Genomic DNA, 17,610 nt, shown 5'->3' with positions numbered 1-17,610 from the left:
ATTTTTCAACATCGCACACTCTGGACTGCCAGATTTTTGTCCTCAATCGAGATATTGTTACAACATTTCATGCAATGTTGTTCGATCGACATGCAATGTTGTTCCTTCCATCAAGAAGCCCTACCAACATGTTTTTTTTTTAAATCAAAAGATTTCTCGCAGTGTTACTATATCGATGATACCCTTTTTTGTAATTTCTTAAATTTTACACCTAGTTACGAAATGGTAAGATAATTCTGGTTAGAATAGCTAAACGGTATGACAAAAATTCTATTCATTGTTTTTTTTTCTCTTAGAAAAATTGTGGTTATCAGGAAAACGTCTTCTACAAAAGGATAGATTTTTGTGCATTGTGTATCCTGACAATAGATAAACCATATACCTTGCATAGAATATCCGTGAAAGGTATCTTACTCATTCATACAAAAATATATTCTATTGATAACTCAATGCACAATGTCAACTTTAGGCCTTCGCAGCCAAGTTAAATTAGTGCCCTTTTTCTTCAATACGCGGTTAGGTTCTAAGATTATCCATACATTTTTTTGCAGTTTTTACTATTACCATGATACCATCTGTGTCGTTGGATACACTATCTCTTTTCAGCAATATCCCGTTATAACCTTACCTAGAGAGTTCACATATCCTACATATAGGGTTACTTTTAAAGGAGTCCTAAACTCCAGAAGAGAGTGTTATTTTCTGATAGATATCAATTTTAGGAACTAAAAAATGCATACTACTTCACATTATGCGATAAAGTAACCACTAATCTCGCGTACATCAAAAAGCATTCAGTATTGTACTAAACTCCCCAAGTACTCTTTTATTAAATTAATTAGTGTCAGCCTATGGCTGAATACAATGTGTCTGACAAAGCCTGACAAAAGGTAGCTTACGAAACCAATTTGAGGGGCGAACTTAAACTCTCGTCTTGTTATGCGTTCTTTGATATTTCGTGAACAATTGGCTTTCTTGATGTGAACATCGCCTCTCATTTATGCCGAAAATATGCATGATGAAGAAAGTGTCTATACGTATAGGAAATACATGGGTAGGGTCTGCATGGGTTTAGTGAGTCTCATATTGTTGTACAAACACACGTTGTGCATTTTACCACAAGTGAAATTATGAAGAAAAAGACACTGATTGTGTATTCATTGATACATAATCTATTGGAAAATAACACTCCCCTCTGGAGTTTAGGACTCCTTTAACGTTATGGTATAATATACCCATTGGTTCAAATCACACTACAAGGTTTTACCTTTTTGCCAGTTTTTGTGTATGTAAACACAAAACGTCATCTCATACCTAACATATTATGTGATGCACAGTGTATTGCAACCCCCAGCGCTATGTAGCTAGTCTGCTCGTAGACGCCGCACTGCTTTTTCCTCCTTAGAATACCTTTGTGATCGTCAGCTTAACACTTGTGTGTGTTGGGAGAGAAAACTTCATCTTTGCACAGGCTGTCATAATAACATTCATACGCTATGGTGTCCCCTTGCGTTGTTGCACTTATAGCGCTAGCTGACACTGCTTTGCCACTCATACGCGGCCTTGCACTCACTAACCATTGATGTGTCCAAAACCAATTATATGAGGTGTTTGCAGTCACGTGGTCCATAACCGTCCACCATGTTGGTGTCATTCGCCATTTTGGTAGTTTAAAGAAATTCGCGATTTATCTATGGCAACTCATTATCCTGAACCACGTTATATCCACATTTTTGTACGCATATTCGGAGGAAAACGCAGCATAGTCAGAGAAAAAGTACACTCTCTTTCTTATAACAATATCGATTATCAGTCGCCATCTTGGATCTACTCACCGCACCAACATGACGGCTGTTTTGTGTGACGTCACGTGCAAATACTTCATGGATCTATATGCTGTTTGGTAAATATTCCAGAAGTATTGCGTGCTCCTATTTCATTCACCAGTGGTACTCCTATATAAACACTTTATGTACCAAATGTTGATGGCTAGTTGCAACAGCACTAAGTCTTCTTCTCCAAACTCTTATGTATAATGGAAAAATCAAGAATAGAATCCTGTTGAAGTATAGGTTTTAGAGAATGATAATTGGTCTTTAACACTTGTTTTGTAATTTGGTTTCAGCCTGATTCGCTGTTTGAGAAGGTGACGAAGCTGTATACTGTTGGGTATTCCTTCTCTTTGGCGTCCCTGACTGTAGCGCTGGCCATCCTTGTCTACTTCAAGTAAGTACTTTGATAGTGCTTGCCTTTTCCTAATGATCTCAAAAAGACTGATAATTAAGAAAAAATCTAAGGCGATCGGTTTTGATCGTCATTGTGAGTGCTTCTTATACGTCAACAGGGTTGGACAAGTTTTCTCAATAAAAACTCACTTGTCCTATCGGGCAAGCACATAAAAAATTACGTGCCCGAATCATTTTTTCATTTGCCCAAAATTCAAATGTCACTGTTATAATTTTTACTTCCAGCAATGGAATTCTTATGATTGCCTCTATATTTCTATGTTCACCAATTTCGATGTAAAAAGTAAAAAGTAACAAGTATATAATATCAAAATCGCACTCAATGGAAAAATCTTACTTGCCGATCGGACAAGTTGGGTAGGACAGTCATGCACTTTCCCGATCAGCACTTTCACTTGCTATGGACAAAAGGGCTTTTGGCCTTGTCCAACCCTATTTTTTACGTTTTTAAATCCCATTTAGACTTAGCCACTGTGGTACTAGTGTTTGCACAACCATGTGGCCTAACGGTTACCAAAACAGAGTGGTATTGCAATAATTTATCCCAAGCAATCTTTTAAGTGGCAATGCTCTATGCAAGAATAACTCCAAATGTACCACTCGCTGGCATTTTAGTAGTTTGTTTTTGTCCATAGATTGAGCAAGACTGATACTTTCTCGTGTTACCATTCACCTAAAGACTTTAAGTCCCCCCTAAGGTCGCCAATTGTATTTTTTTAGTCCCTAGACTGCTGCACCTTTAAAAGCAGGGATTAAGTGAAGGTAACGACCCTCAGGGTGCGTGCGCAAAACGTTACACCATTTGCTGCGTACAATACCAACAGATCATGGTTACATGAGGTGGTAGGGACGAACAAAAAGACGACCTATTTCGCTACATGTTTAACCAGCTTATCCCTATACGCCTGAACTACATTCATTTGCCAGAAACGGCATTTAACACACCATGGGGGTAGAGGTTCTATAAAAGGGAACATTGTCCGTTTGAACTGTTGTGGTCAGTGCAAAACAAACTGTTTGCAAGCTTGTTTTGCAAAGGGACACCTTCGGTAATTTTCTTTGCTGAAACGGACTACAGAAGTTAGCCATACGGGTAGTGTGACTGAAGGACATCTGAAGGTTACTGCAGTTTTAAACAGGTCAACACACACAAACAAAATAGTGTGTCTACTGATACGGTCATTGGACAATTTATCAAAACATTAGACCTTCAGGTCACTGTTTGCACCTTTCTTCTTGTTTAATTCAACGAAAGCTATGACCTAGTTACCCACAAAAACATACGCTCTTTTCCATTTCGATAGATACATTATTCATGTGCTATTGTAAAAGCCTAAATATCTCTTTGATAGGAATAGGGATTTTTTGTGGTAGTGTATTTCGTTGGCAGCTATTTTGACTACGTGCATACCTTTGAAATCCACAGTGTCGTATTTTTGTCAAGAAAAATTTCAAGGAAACCTAGCAACAATCTTCCCTCACAAAATGTTTCCATTATGTCAATCTTCAATCAAGTTAGGTTGAGTGTCATACTACTGGGGCTTCCAACCCCCCCCCCCCCTCACCAACAATTGCAAACTAGGGTGATACTCAGACTACAACCAAGCTACTTGTCAAAAGTTCTGACAATCGATCCATCAACCTCTTTTTGAGTTATTTCAAAATTTCCAGCGAAAAGGTACCTGCAGTCCCTAACCTGAGTCTTTAGGGGGCCAAATCTGAATTCACTATTTCTTGCTGTTACGGGGATTTAACATTCTCTGCATTGGCCACCCAATGACTGCTTATATTCCAAGATTCTTCCCGCGTTTTCCTGGCATTAAATCTAACTTTGGCTTTCCTATTTTCCAGACGCCTCCACTGCACTCGTAACTACGTGCACATGCACCTGTTCGTGTCCTTCATCCTGCGCGCCATCTTTGTTCTGGTGAAGGATGCCGTGCTGTACTCGGACGACGCCATTGACGTCAATGACGTAGACTCAACCCTTCCGGAACAGCTGGGTGGACCCTTGAACATAGATCATGGACAGAGAAATACGGTGAGAGAATGCACACACAAGCAAAAGAGCAAACAAAGAAACAAACAAACACAAACACACACACACACACACACATTTTCAATGATGGCAACATGCGCAGTAAAAAGGATCATCACAATATATGTACTCTCATACACCATAGTTAATGGTCCTGTAAACATTTAGAATTAATATTCAATACAAAAAAAACAAGTACTTTGCATTCGACGAAATGCAGATGCTTTCTTCGGAATTTTAAGTTTGTTATGAAGAGGCAGCTACAAGATATACTATTCCTTGTATCAGGTTAAAGTTAATAATTCTGATTTACATGTTCAACGCAAAAACTTCAATGGTTTACATGATATGAGCTGCTTGTTTCAATATTTGCAAAGTTGTAAATGAGTTACTACCGCTAATTTACATTTGATCAACTGCATGCGGTGATTTATTTCGACTTCAACTAACAGCCATGTATCTGCTCAAAATTACAAAAGCAGGCACCACACTGGACTGGCATTAGGACATTGTGCCAAATTTAAAAGAAAGAAAAAATTATACAATTATCAACATGTATCAAAAAGAGATTTGCAGCTTAATAATGGTTCTTGGCACAAGATGCGTAAGCTACCACTAAATACATGAATGGTGCCATTTTGTGCCAATCAGCGCCTATCTGAAAAATTGCAATTTTAGAATCATCGTTTTAGGAAAGACTTGTGCCATTTTGCGCAGTCCAGTGAATTGCCAGCTTTATACACAGCGCTTCAAACAGAGTCCACAGCATGAGCCACACTAACATGAATGATACGTTTGTTCTCTACGGTGCTTTGTATTTTTTCCTCCTTTTCTGCCCGCTTCAAAGACGGACAACGACCTTCACAGAATATTTATGGATGGTTCTAAGTATGCGGTGAGATCCAGCACCTAACTACTTACACGTGTCCACTCTTCGTGTTACTCTCTTCCTGAGGTGTATTCTTAGAACGCTGGTGATGGCGGCCATCTTGGTGTCCCTATTTGTATTTCACTGGATCGTAGCTCAAGTGCACACAGTATCTGATATATACTTCTCGTATTCTAATCTTTGAGCTGTGGACATTTTAACGTGTTTTAGGGCATCAGAAGATGCCCGTAAACATTTGAGCTATGATTCATTGCAATGCAAATGGAGACACCAATATGGCGGCGAACATAGCGATGACGTCACGCGAGTTGCTTCTTCGAAGAGGGTAATGACGCAGAGTTATGACTGTTGTGCTGGGTCAAATTCCCTGTCATAATATTTGTATTATGTGATTAGTCTACTAGCACTGTTTGTCACCTCACTAATGTATCACAACCATTTTGTTGCACGTGGCACCTCATATATAACTTATTTTTCTCCTGCACATATACATGCATGGCTCAAGGGTTTACTACGGAACCACAGAAGGAATCAAGATGTAGCGTTGGAGTGTTGAGTTGTACGTTGGCAATGGCGGCCTAGGCCATAGTGCGTCTATTCTTCTGTCTGTCAACTAACCGATGCATGTCATTCATTTTGGTAAAAGATTTATGTTGGTTGTACCCCCTTTCCATTATACCCCCCCCTCACATTAGGCGAAAATCGATCGGACGACGTGTCTGCGAGCTCTAAATTAAGAGGAGGAATGACCCTGCTGCCGACGAAGAAATGGCAGAGCTCCCTCCCTTCCCGTCAGGGTCATGCCTCCTCGTAATTTAGAGCTCGCAGACTCGTCGTCCGATCGATTTTCGCCTAATGTGAGGGGGGCCGGGTATAAGGATGGCGCTCTCGCCGCGCTCTATGTGCGACCTAAAATTTGACAGATCACTTAACGAATTGTATTAAGAAAACAAGACGTCTTACATTTTGCAGCTTTTGTTGTCTTTTCAGGAACACTTGTGTGTTTTGCATGACATATAACCAGTATGAAATCGAAGGTTATGTCGCAGTGAATGAGTGCAAAGCGCGATCGCCGTCTAGTTGAAAGGAGGTCTTATCATTCACTACAAACTTTCTTCAACAGATTCCATATCACTTCTCCAAGGAAAACCTGTTTGTGAATGTGGGAAGTTTTGTTTTGTTTTGTGTCATTGTTCTGTTTTCAACATTTCCAGTGGACCTGTAAGCTGGCCATGTCCCTATTCATGTACTTCATGGCAACCAACTACTACTGGGTTCTGGTGGAGGGACTGTACCTCCACAACCTCATCTTCATCTCAGTCTTCTCAGAAAAGAAGTTCTTGCGGTGGTTCATCGCAATCGGATGGGGTACGCATTGGCCGTTTTTATTCAATTTCCGCATCAAGTGTCAGTGGCCATATTGGCGTCCCTATTTGCATTTTAACGGATCATAGTTCGGAACGTTTTCAAAGTATTGCAATGATATTCTCTTCTTTTTATAGATAAGATACTTGAACCTGATTACTACTAGTATTTAAGTGGATCAGGGTACCTTTGAATGATACAGGAATGCCTGAACCATGATATCTTATAATGCAAATGAAGACACCAAGATGGCGGCGGGCACAGCATCAACAACACGTGAAAGCGCTCTGCTGAAAACCCTGATATTAACTTTATCTCCAATGAGTGTGCTCATTCATAGGAGTCCATAGCTTAGAGCTTGATGAAGGTTTCAGATAAAAGCTAATAGGATACTATTCACTGTCATCGTAATTTGAATTTCATTACCCTTGACGGTTAAAAGTAGAAGAGTATGTGAAATACGATTAATACTTACTTTACCGCCGCTGGGTTTAATGCCTTTACATCAATAGCCACTTAACGTAAGTATGAGAGGGTCCATTAGTGCATAAGAGTGGTACGGACTAATGTATATTTACTGTCGACGGTAAATTTGAAGATCTCTTATCTATCAGACGAGATTATACGTACGTGCAGTGACAGAATACTGAATTATTATTCTGTGAGGCGCGCCAAGCTACCATATATACAACTAATTCAGATGGGAAAACTGGCTTAACGGCGTATTGTAAAAAATAGAGTTTATGATACACCTATTTTGTACTTTGTGTAATAGTTGTTGTTATACATTGTACCATGTACAAATGTCGTGCAATAAAGTTCTATGTCTATGATAAAATTGAAAGACGTATTTAATTGCATGTTTCATAATTGTTCAGGAACCAACTGCGAGACACCATCTAGATGATAACTTCATTGCACACAAATAGGATACGATACAACAATTGACAATGTGTATTACTTAACAACAATTATTCTAGAAAACAAAAATGCTGTATATAAGACTACGTGGCATTGAATAATACTAGTTACAGATTTTGTTGAAATTCTAAAAACCCTTTCAAGTTCTTATGATGATATGTTTTGATTTTGATTTTTATGTTTCGTTATTCTTCAGGGTTTCCACTCACCTTTGTGATCCCGTGGGTACTGGTTCGAGCCTACCTGGACAATATTGGGTAACTCAAACTTTGCATTCATTCTAATTCATTTTCACTACATATCCTGTAGTAAAATGAAATAGACCATTATATCCCTCATCTTATACACGTATCTATCGCATGCGATATTCAGACGGCGATATCAGTATAATTAACTGTTAAACCGAGATAGCCAGAAGTCTCATAACAGCCATCTCGAGCCGGAGCCTAATATATGGAACTAATTTTGATACATGTATACTGTATTAACTCCTAGGCGACTTTGACACACATCCAAATCAGATACTACAAATTATAGCTGAACTTTTCCTCGTGAAAGCCAGTCTGATAGCCATACAGTCAAACCTGTCTATAGCGGCCACTCAAGGGACCGGACAAATTTGGCCACTGCAGTCAAACCTGTCTATAGCGGCCACTCAAGGGACCGGACAAATTTGGCCACTATAGACAGGTGGCCTCTGTATAGAGGTGGTAACTTGTAGATAAAACACCCAAGGGACCGACAAAAAGTGGCCACTATGGACAGGTGGCCCCTCTGTAGAGGTGGCCCCTAATACAGGTTTGACTGTATAGACAGGTGGCCTCTGTATAGAGGTGGTAACTTGTAGATAAAACACCCAAGGGACCGACAAAAAGTGGCCACTATGGACAGGTGGCCCCTCTGTAGAGGTGGCCCCTAATACAGGTTTGACTGTACTCTTGCGTGTGGAGAGAAACTTACAAGTCTGTCAAAGTTGATATTCTGTTTGTCACTGTTGGCGCCACATTGGGGTACAAGAGAGTCAAGTTCATGTACACTTACTCAATTATTCAACTACACGATACACTTCGTAGGCTATAGATTACTCAGAGGTCAATTCCCTAAGGGAAAGAGAGTGTTAAGGGTTAGCTTATTAATGGGGTATTAAATCTAAGATATGGTTGAAATTATGTTTCGTACGCAATACCATTCCGCTTACTTGGGTCAACAGTACAGTTGGGTGGGTACATCGATATGTAAGTTCCTTGGAACTGTATTCGTCATAGTCAAAAATCACACGAAATGTGTACAGTTGGGATATAGCCCGAAATTGTGATCAGTAAATAATTGATTACTTTTGTACTATTTGTTCAGAACTAAGTCACAGCCAAAATCTAGTAAAACGTAAAAAATTATTTTTCTTTTGTCATACAATTGTTAGATATTTTTGTCCAAGAAAGCATTATTTTGTGTCAAGATATAGATTTGTGCTTTGTTGTGTATTTTGGAATGTCAGACGTAGGTGTGAAATATTTGTGAAATGATAATAACTACATGCAAAAATCATGACGATCTGTCAACCCCTTCTTGAGTTATTCGAATTCTCTTTCTAGACAAAATCGCAGTTACCTCTTTCCCAAGAGCTCTTTACCACTCAAAAATCATAACAACGAGAATATCCCAAACCATAAGTTCTACTGCAGTACATGAAAAAGCTGCTAGGGGGCACATTACTAAACATGACCTTTCTTTTCCCTACCCGAAACCACCGACAAAATATAATTAGAATCCGTCCACAGCTTCTCAAGTTAAGCTGGCCACCGACAGACATGTGAAACCTAAAAAATAAACTTCGTGGTGAAGGTAGAAATTTGAAGAACTAATTTCATGGGAACTTGCCCCGGACGACAAGATAGATGTTGCTTTTAACGACTTTCATTGCATATAGGCCGTGACTAATCCTCTATGACAATGACAAAAAGGGTCCTATGTTAATGGTCCATGTCAAAACGCCTTTTACTTTGAGATATGCCACAAGAGCGTGATTCAACTATGCTGTAGGCGTTTTGGCACGTACATACTAGTACTTTTAATGATACACGGTTGGTTTACTTATATAACGTTATGATCTTTAGATGACTTTAGGGGAAATTTTATTTGTAGGCATTTTATTCTCTCTGTAAGTCTTCTATTATCGAGTCATTTTACGATTCACTATCACTGTTCAGACGATCTTTTGATATCGCAAAGTCTCTTGGGTGGATATCTAAAATTCTATCTGTCAACTATCGCTGACACCCCCTTTCCACTAGGACGGCGCTCTCGCCGCGCTCCTCTGCGACCTAAAATTTGACATTTCGTTCAACGAATTGTATCGAAAAGACACGAATCTTTTTACACTTTGTGTGTTTTGTTGTCTTCTAAGTCACACTCTTACGTTTTGTATGACATACCCAGTGTGAAAGCGAATGTTACACATATCCTCCTTAGGTCGCAGTGAGAGCGCAGTGAGAGCGCAGCGCGATCGCCGTCTAGTGGAAAGGGGGCCTGAGCGACGTCCATCTTGAATAGGCCAGCTTCAAGGTCCCGCCGCCATTTTGAAGGTTTTCAAAATGGCGGCGGGACCATGAAGGATGCCAATCTATTACATTTTTTATTACAGAACATGAATATACTAGTATTAGCACACCATTCATGCACACCATAGGACAGAACATTGTCCCAAAATATCAAGTGCATGATATGAGGCTATCTTTCAGACAAATCTTGTATTCCTATGCTATTTTAGGTGTTGGGACTACAGCGAGCCTACAACGGGATACTTATGGATATACCGTGGACCAATCGTGGCCGCCATATTGGTCAGTTACACTTTCTTTTTTAAAACAATTTAGACTGCGTAGCTGTAGCAGACCTCTTCATCTATTACATGCAAACATGTGTCTCACGGAGGCTCAGTGTTGGCTGTAATCATGATAGTACAATGCTAAATTTTCTTCCAACACAAGAGTACACATGAATCAAATTTTCAACGACCACTGTCGCCTTCTTTAGGATCAATACTGATGTCGTCAGCAATTGAACAGAGACGGTGGGCGTTATAAACTTCCTGGCGCAAGGCACGTTTGACCAATTAATGACGACACGTATCTGCAAGGTCACGTGTTGATAAGATCACGGGTCCGTAGCTCTCACAACTTCATGTTCTGACGTGATTGGTTATCGGTGTTGAACCTGAAGAAGGTGGCAGTTGTTGTTGAAAATTTGATCCCTATGTACTTTTGTATTATAAGAAACTTTGTGTTGGAAGAAAGTTTAGCACTGTACTATATATGCATCTCCTGCATTGATTCAAATGCCACTCCCTTGATAGTAGTTAGTTCTTCCGGGCAACCCGCAGTGCATACAGAAAATTCTGAATAGATCACTAAATTAAATGTACCAGCGCAGCGATCGGTAAGTCTGTACTTAGTCTCCCTAGGCGCCTTTGTCAAATGCTTTTGAGGAGCATTTTACATGTACGCACTAAGTTTTAGACGTAAGGAATAAGACGTCGATTAAAAATACACTCTCTTTTTAGAATTACTTTAGCCCCAGGAAAACAGCTAAATGTAACGTGTTTCCAGTAGATAAATGTCAACAGTGATGATTAAAGCTCTTATGGAAGGTAAGATAATTATGCTTCTTCGGTAGCTTTAACTATTAGTATGAGTCTTTAATCTATGATATGATATTGTCTTTTCCAGATCAACTTCTTGTTGTTCGTCAACATTCTGCGCATCGTGGTACAGAAACTGCGCATGACCGCTGCTGTCGGGGCGGACCAGTGAGTTCAATCCTTATACATTTGACATCCAAATGAATAGATGAAGGCGGGAATGACGAAAAGATGAGACGTATAAACGACCGAACGAATGAATGGATGAATAAACGAATGGACGAGTTAAATAAAGACTTAATGAACGGTTAAGGGAACAATGAATGGATAAATGAATGACTGCATGAATGAATGAATCATAATGTGGGCGATTGAATGGACGAACAAAAATGAATAACTAAACGAACAAAGAAACAAACGATTTGGTGAATGAATGAATGGATATACACAGGCCAATTGCTTAATATTATTGCTTATTTTCTAGTCTCCCTGGTAAAATAAATTGAAGGAAGTGTAAATAGAAAGAAATGTACATCATTCGTAGCTTGGGAAAATGACAGCTCAGAGACGACGGCATTCTACGGTAGAAAGAAATGTACATTTATGGATAAATGAATGTATGACTGAATGAATCATTATCATTGCGATGTTATTCAAATGTAAGGTAACTTTGAAGAAAAATCGCGGCGCTATCATTCTGTATTAAAGTTAGGTATCAAAATTCAAAAGTTGTGAAACAAATACGATTCAACAGCATTATCACAGCTTTGCCGTTTACTGACAAACTCAAATGGTCGGCTTAAGTGCTTTGCTAAATTTCACATCCTGTCACCTAGTGCCAGTAAAACGCCTGTCTAGTGCCAAACCAGGTCACTTGATGACAATAGCTTAGTCTTAGAGCGCTGTTCACAGAAGAGGTGAAATCTGAAATAACACAGGCAATGTGGGGATTTTTAACGCGTCAGAAGTTGACAAAATACGTGTGTTTTAAGTCTCACCTTGGTGTAGAGAAGATCCCATTACCCTGAGTCGTTTTGAAAACTAAAACTCTTATGTGAGCTAAATGGGCTTATTATTCAGACCAGTCGCTTTAGCATTGAATTGCATCGTTGAAAAATGTACATTATTTTTGTGCAGTTAATATGTGTTGCCCTTGTCAGAGATATGAACAAATGATACCGTTTTGGGGACTTGATTATTATCTTTTCTCATTTCTGGTAGTTTGTGGACGATTGTCAATTGATTGCTAGTTTTCAAAGTGTTAGAATATTTGTTTTCATTCTAATTGTTTATTATCTATTGTCAGATACAGGTATCTGTTTATTTTTTTTTTTTGCCATACAAGTCAAATCCTTATACATGTACTTTATTTATGTTCAGGTTGTTTGATGTTTTGGTATCCTTGGTATACCAGCATATGCTTTTGGTGGCATATTTTCGGTATTCATAGTATAATGTTATAGTTTTGTTAACTATAGTACAAAGATGATTAAATGCGATCTTGAAAATGTTGCAAAATTACAGAAGAGCCCTGTGAAATGTTTTAGTAATGTTTTCTAAACATACTAGTACAGCAATGTAGAAGAGTACTTCTGAGGTCAGTTTTGTTTGCTCTAGAAATACCGCACCGTTTAGTTCATGCTCCTTACCGTGACCTATGACCCCCAGAGTGCTTTATATTTTGGAAATCTGATGGCATGTTTTGCTGAAAGGAAATAAAGATGTTTAGCTTGGACACAGACGGACGATTCTTTAAATAAACGGTAGACAGAGGCGGGAGAGAGAAAATATACAACTCCGTCGTAGAGGGTGATTTTGGCTAGAATAAGCAAGCATTTTTGACAGTTTTGTCATATTTTGTGATATACGCGGTGTATATATTTATGCTTTTCAACTGGAAGATTCAAGTGGACTGAGCGAGGCCATATTGGCAACTTTTCTTAAAGAACATAAAAAACTTTGAAAGATATACAAAGCTGTCAAAATGAGATGAAACAGTTCTTGAGCACCTTTCGCCCCTCCTCCAACACATTGTCAAGATGGCGGTAGTTAATATAAACGAACAGATTTTGTCTACTACTGCGGTTGTCTCAAATATTATTTTGCTTGTTCTAGGAGAAAGCGTTTCTGCTGTTGTCGCTGGCCAAGAGGCGTGAACTGGTGAGTTTAACCCTTGTTCAACAATGCCTTCCCTTGTAGAATCGTAAATTAAACATTTGTTATAATACAAATGCAAACTAAACTTCCGTATATGTTCTGCTGAATTCACGGCACGACAACATGAATAGGTCATAGGTAACAGAGGGCTTGTATCGTCCCCCGTCACAGAAAGTTTGTACAGTATCACCATTCCAAGTCTCACAAAGCTTGTATCGTCCTCTATCAACAACATCACATTGCATCCCGTGCCTTATGTCTTTCCTGTGACAAAAATTTTATACCGTACGCCATATCAGAAAGTACGTATCGCCCCAGTATCAGAAGGTTTCATTACGTACGTCATGTCTTAGAATATTTTCTGCTAGTTTTTTGTGCAATAAACATTTTAAATCATTTCTGTTCGCAGGAAACTGGCCAAGTCCACGCTTGTTCTGATCCCGCTGTTCGGAGTCCACTACATCGTGTTTGTGGGCATGCCGGACAATGTCGGAGGTGTGGCGTACGAAGCCAGACTTTACTTCGACCTTTTCTTCAACTCATTTCAGGTACGGAACATTCCTTCTTCATAAAACAGCGTTTAAAAGATCTTCATTGCAACATCTAAATCACCAATATTTATTTGCAAAAGGTTTTAGAAGTAGGAAATAATGTAGGGAATTTATTTGAATTGTTATGGATTTTCATGGACACTGACTCATTGACGTCTAACTTTTTCCAGGGTTTCTTCGTCGCCATCTTGTACTGTTTCCTCAACGGAGAGGTGAGTTAGCATTTGATCAAATATATAGACGTAATGCCCTTTACACACACACATATCTAACCTGGTTGTCAGTTTGTCGACATGTGCTCACTGCCCAGCATAGCTTACTAGCGCCACCTACCGGAATGTTTCAGTAATGCAGGTATACTATTGACAGTTCGTATTTGATCTTGTCCTTGGTACTGAAGTCGTGTTCTTTTCAAATCAACATTTATGAAAACGCTTTTAGAGGCCATATATAATAGTAATGTAGTATTTCATATATTATGAAAAGATAGTTTGTTTTGTATCTGTTAACATCGTCATACAATCACCGTCGCCTTGTTTTTCTTTCATTGCCAGTCTTGTTGTTTCGTTGTCATACAACCAATGTCGCCGTGACATTTTCTTTTTTAAATGTTGGTCTTGTTCATCTTCCAGGTGCGAGCGGAGTTCCAGAAGCGGTGGGAACGCTGGCAGCTGGGCAGGAACCTGAGCTATCGCAGCACCACGTGCTCTCCCCTCACCTGCAGTACAGCCCAGAACTACAGCGTCAGCCAATCGGGACATTCCCAAAGCAACGGCGTTGCCATGACGACCCACAGCGTCAGAACTGTCTGCACCACCAACACCAACTCCAAGCGGAGCAGTCAGGATTACTTCATGGAGAACGATATGAACCATGGGATCGATATCCAGCAGAGCCCACCGCAGAACAGCTCCCCCAAGCGGGCCGCTCTGAACTTCATCAGCGAGATCACCAAGAAGTGCCGAAAGCGGGAAAAGAGAGTGGCCTTCAACGTGAACGGAGTCGTCATTCCGGAGGAGGGAGCTGATGACGTTGTTGAGGAAGAGGAAGGGGAAGATATGGAGAGCCAAACAGAAAGAAGCGCTCTGCGAGGGCCGGAAGTCATCGAAATGGAGACCGTCTTGTGACAACCTCAGTGTCATCTGTAAATACGTGACGAAACTGGAAATGTCTACCACAAAAAAGACTATAAGGACGTCAACGGGAATGTACATATTCAGCGCTGTTGTAAAGAATGTTGTAGTTGTTAGGCTGTTACCGCAGATGAGGGAGAGATGTTGCCAAAAGGCGCGTGGTACTGCGATAGCTCAGGACCTGACGAGACATGGTACCCGTATGTTTGCAGTGACGTCACAGCAAGACACGGAAGAACTCGGATGTCCTAGTACCTGGATGTCCAGATACCCCGGATGTCCAGATACCCCGGATGTCCAATGGGCGCTTTCCAGTGCGATATAGAGTTAAAGAGGACTCGAATATTACATTGGTCACAAAATCAGCTATAGATGAAGCTTCAAGAGAACAACGAATTGTGAATATATATTTGTAAAGACTTCAACAGACTTGTGTAAAAAGAGTTGTTATGATAAAGTCACTGGTACAAAAATGTATGAAATGTTTAAAAAAAGAAAGAACAACATTTGATTAGCATGTAAATATGGAAGTGCTCAGAAACGAAGTTTTAACATATCCACCAACACTTGCATTATGCACAAGGTAATAACTACTTCCGGAATAGTCACTTCCGGTTCACAGCTTGACCTCTTCCCAGGATTCCATGGAAGCTTGCCCATCACCTGTCGACCTGTCACCTTCTCTACAATGGTACTTAGTTTGCTTAACCATCGCGTCTGCTTGTCAATCAAAGTTAACTCACTCAAATTTTTCACAAATAGAGACCAATCAGCTTCGGTGGGCGAAACCATTTGTAAATAACGAGGGGGTACATTTTTACACAAGTGTTGATTTGACGATTGAGCTTGGACAAAATGTTTTGAATGCATCGGCAAATATATTTCGACCATAGCTTCGTAATATATATGTAAAACACACAGATACACAATAAAAGCGTCACGAAAATTAAAAATCAGATATCAATTCGTGACAATGAAGCAAGTTCAAATCGCCCGTCTCAAACACAATGTAAATACACCCGTTTGACTAAATATATTGTGATATTTACTAGCATGTTTCTATCAATATCTCACAATGTAAAATAAAAGCAGAGCTATTTTCTGTACTCGAAAAGACGACCATCTAAGATGCTGCAAATTTTCTCCGGTCAAAATGTTTCACTGTGGTTTCAAACTCATAAGAATGTATTCTTTCAGTTGTAGAATATTTGAAATCACTCATACATCAATTATTTTGAAACGCATTGGCCTTTTGTAAATGTATAAAAGAGAACGCGTACCTTGTATACTTCACAAAAAAAAGAAATATACAGAAGATGATAAAGATTGTATGTGTGTTATTAAAGATGTAATACATGTAATTGTGTGGATGAAGTAAAAGACAATGTAGTATCTTTGTGGTTGTATATCTATCCGTTTCATAGTTGTTGATTTTTGTAGTTAGATCTAAATATGTAAGTCGTGCGTAAATAATACGCACAGGAGTCAAAATTGGAATTTGTCACTGTTAAAGAAATATATTTTCCCATACCGATGACTCATGTCTATATAGTAACGTAAACTTGTCACAAAGTTTAAACTTGATTTCGTTAGAATCATGCGTGCTGATTGGTGGAGAAAATATGACCCAGTGATGGGCTGTTTCTATGTTGCGTATTTCTAGCATAATTGATAGCGTTGCACCGAATATGCCTGCGTTTTATTGCCTGCTTATCAAAGCGTTGCGTATTTAAATGACATGGCACGCAGTTGCTGGTACAACAGATTAGGTGTCGGTTTGTCAGTATTACGTTTGAAAAGCACAGACAATCGTTGTGTTTCCGACCTTGACCAATAACTTGCTGACCATTTGCCTAACATGGCCTTTTTTGGTCGGCCGATGGCAAGAGACAATTTTCGATCTTTGACATCAAGTGACGAAATTCGTACCAAACTTTATTTCACACTCTAAACAAAATAAGGCTTTCAACAGTTGATACATAAGAACATGCAATGGACATGATACCTCGTTATTTAGCTTATTGATATACTTGTGCTTATAATATAAAACGTATACCTGTATGACAACATTCTGATTTTGAAAGTATCAACGAATGCAAAATTTCAGTTTTATATCAAATAATTGCATTTGTTAGATATCTCCGGCTAGAATAAAAAAGGAGACAATTTTACCTACCGACCCTATTTTTTTTGGACTGTAACTGAAATCAAGGAGGTTAAAAATCACTGATTTTGAACCTCCTTGCTAAATCATAACATATTGCTAAGATATTTTCTGTATACAAATGTGTGTTTAATTATATCTCTCTGTTCGTAAAAAGGCTTAAACTGTTTATTTTGTAAAAGATAGTTTAAAAAAATCAATATTTTAATGTTTGAAACGCCTTGCTGGACACTTGTTTTGTTTTTCGCTTTTGAACCTGCAATATGCGCCACCTATCGGTGCTATGCAGGACTGCAGCTAAGTCTATAATTACCAGTTTGCTGTCGTCATTATATTGATCTATGTATGGTATTTGGTCGATGTACTTTTTGGAGAAAATATTGAGAAATTATTTTGTAAACATGCTTTTGTGTCAAAGACAAGAGAATATCGTGACGAATATTGACTGTCCGGTAAAGTTTTGTTGAATGATGTTTTGATATGCGTCTTTTAAGAATTAAACTATTCAA

The 17,610-nt window shown here is 39.1% G+C and overlaps 1 protein-coding gene across 3 annotated transcripts in view; it reads left to right on the top strand.

Annotated features, from left to right (window-relative positions):
• LOC118424182 (parathyroid hormone 2 receptor-like) overlaps positions 1-16,563 on the top strand; it is a 141,684-nt gene extending 125,121 nt beyond the window's left edge. For 2 of the 3 annotated variants that reach the window (XM_035832716.1, XM_035832717.1), the window contains 11 exons: positions 2,126-2,226; positions 4,098-4,287; positions 5,132-5,179; positions 6,388-6,541; positions 7,656-7,716; positions 10,227-10,299; positions 11,185-11,264; positions 13,212-13,256; positions 13,663-13,801; positions 13,975-14,016; positions 14,437-16,563. In XM_035832716.1, the coding sequence (XP_035688609.1) occupies positions 2,126-2,226; positions 4,098-4,287; positions 5,132-5,179; positions 6,388-6,541; positions 7,656-7,716; positions 10,227-10,299; positions 11,185-11,264; positions 13,212-13,256; positions 13,663-13,801; positions 13,975-14,016; positions 14,437-14,931 (1,428 nt within the window). In that variant the 3' untranslated portion in view covers positions 14,932-16,563. The remainder of the gene's footprint in view (positions 1-2,125; positions 2,227-4,097; positions 4,288-5,131; positions 5,180-6,387; positions 6,542-7,655; positions 7,717-10,226; positions 10,300-11,184; positions 11,265-13,211; positions 13,257-13,662; positions 13,802-13,974; positions 14,017-14,436) is intronic. The other variant, XM_035832718.1, reaches the window with a different exon arrangement.
• The last annotated feature ends 1,047 nt before the right edge of the window (positions 16,564-17,610 follow it).

Source organism: Branchiostoma floridae, chromosome 10 (genome assembly GCF_000003815.2).
Source record: "Branchiostoma floridae strain S238N-H82 chromosome 10, Bfl_VNyyK, whole genome shotgun sequence".
NCBI lineage: Eukaryota > Metazoa > Chordata > Leptocardii > Amphioxiformes > Branchiostomatidae > Branchiostoma > Branchiostoma floridae.
The sequence above is the reverse complement of the archived record's forward strand: the minus strand, read 5'-3'. Positions and strand labels throughout refer to the sequence as shown.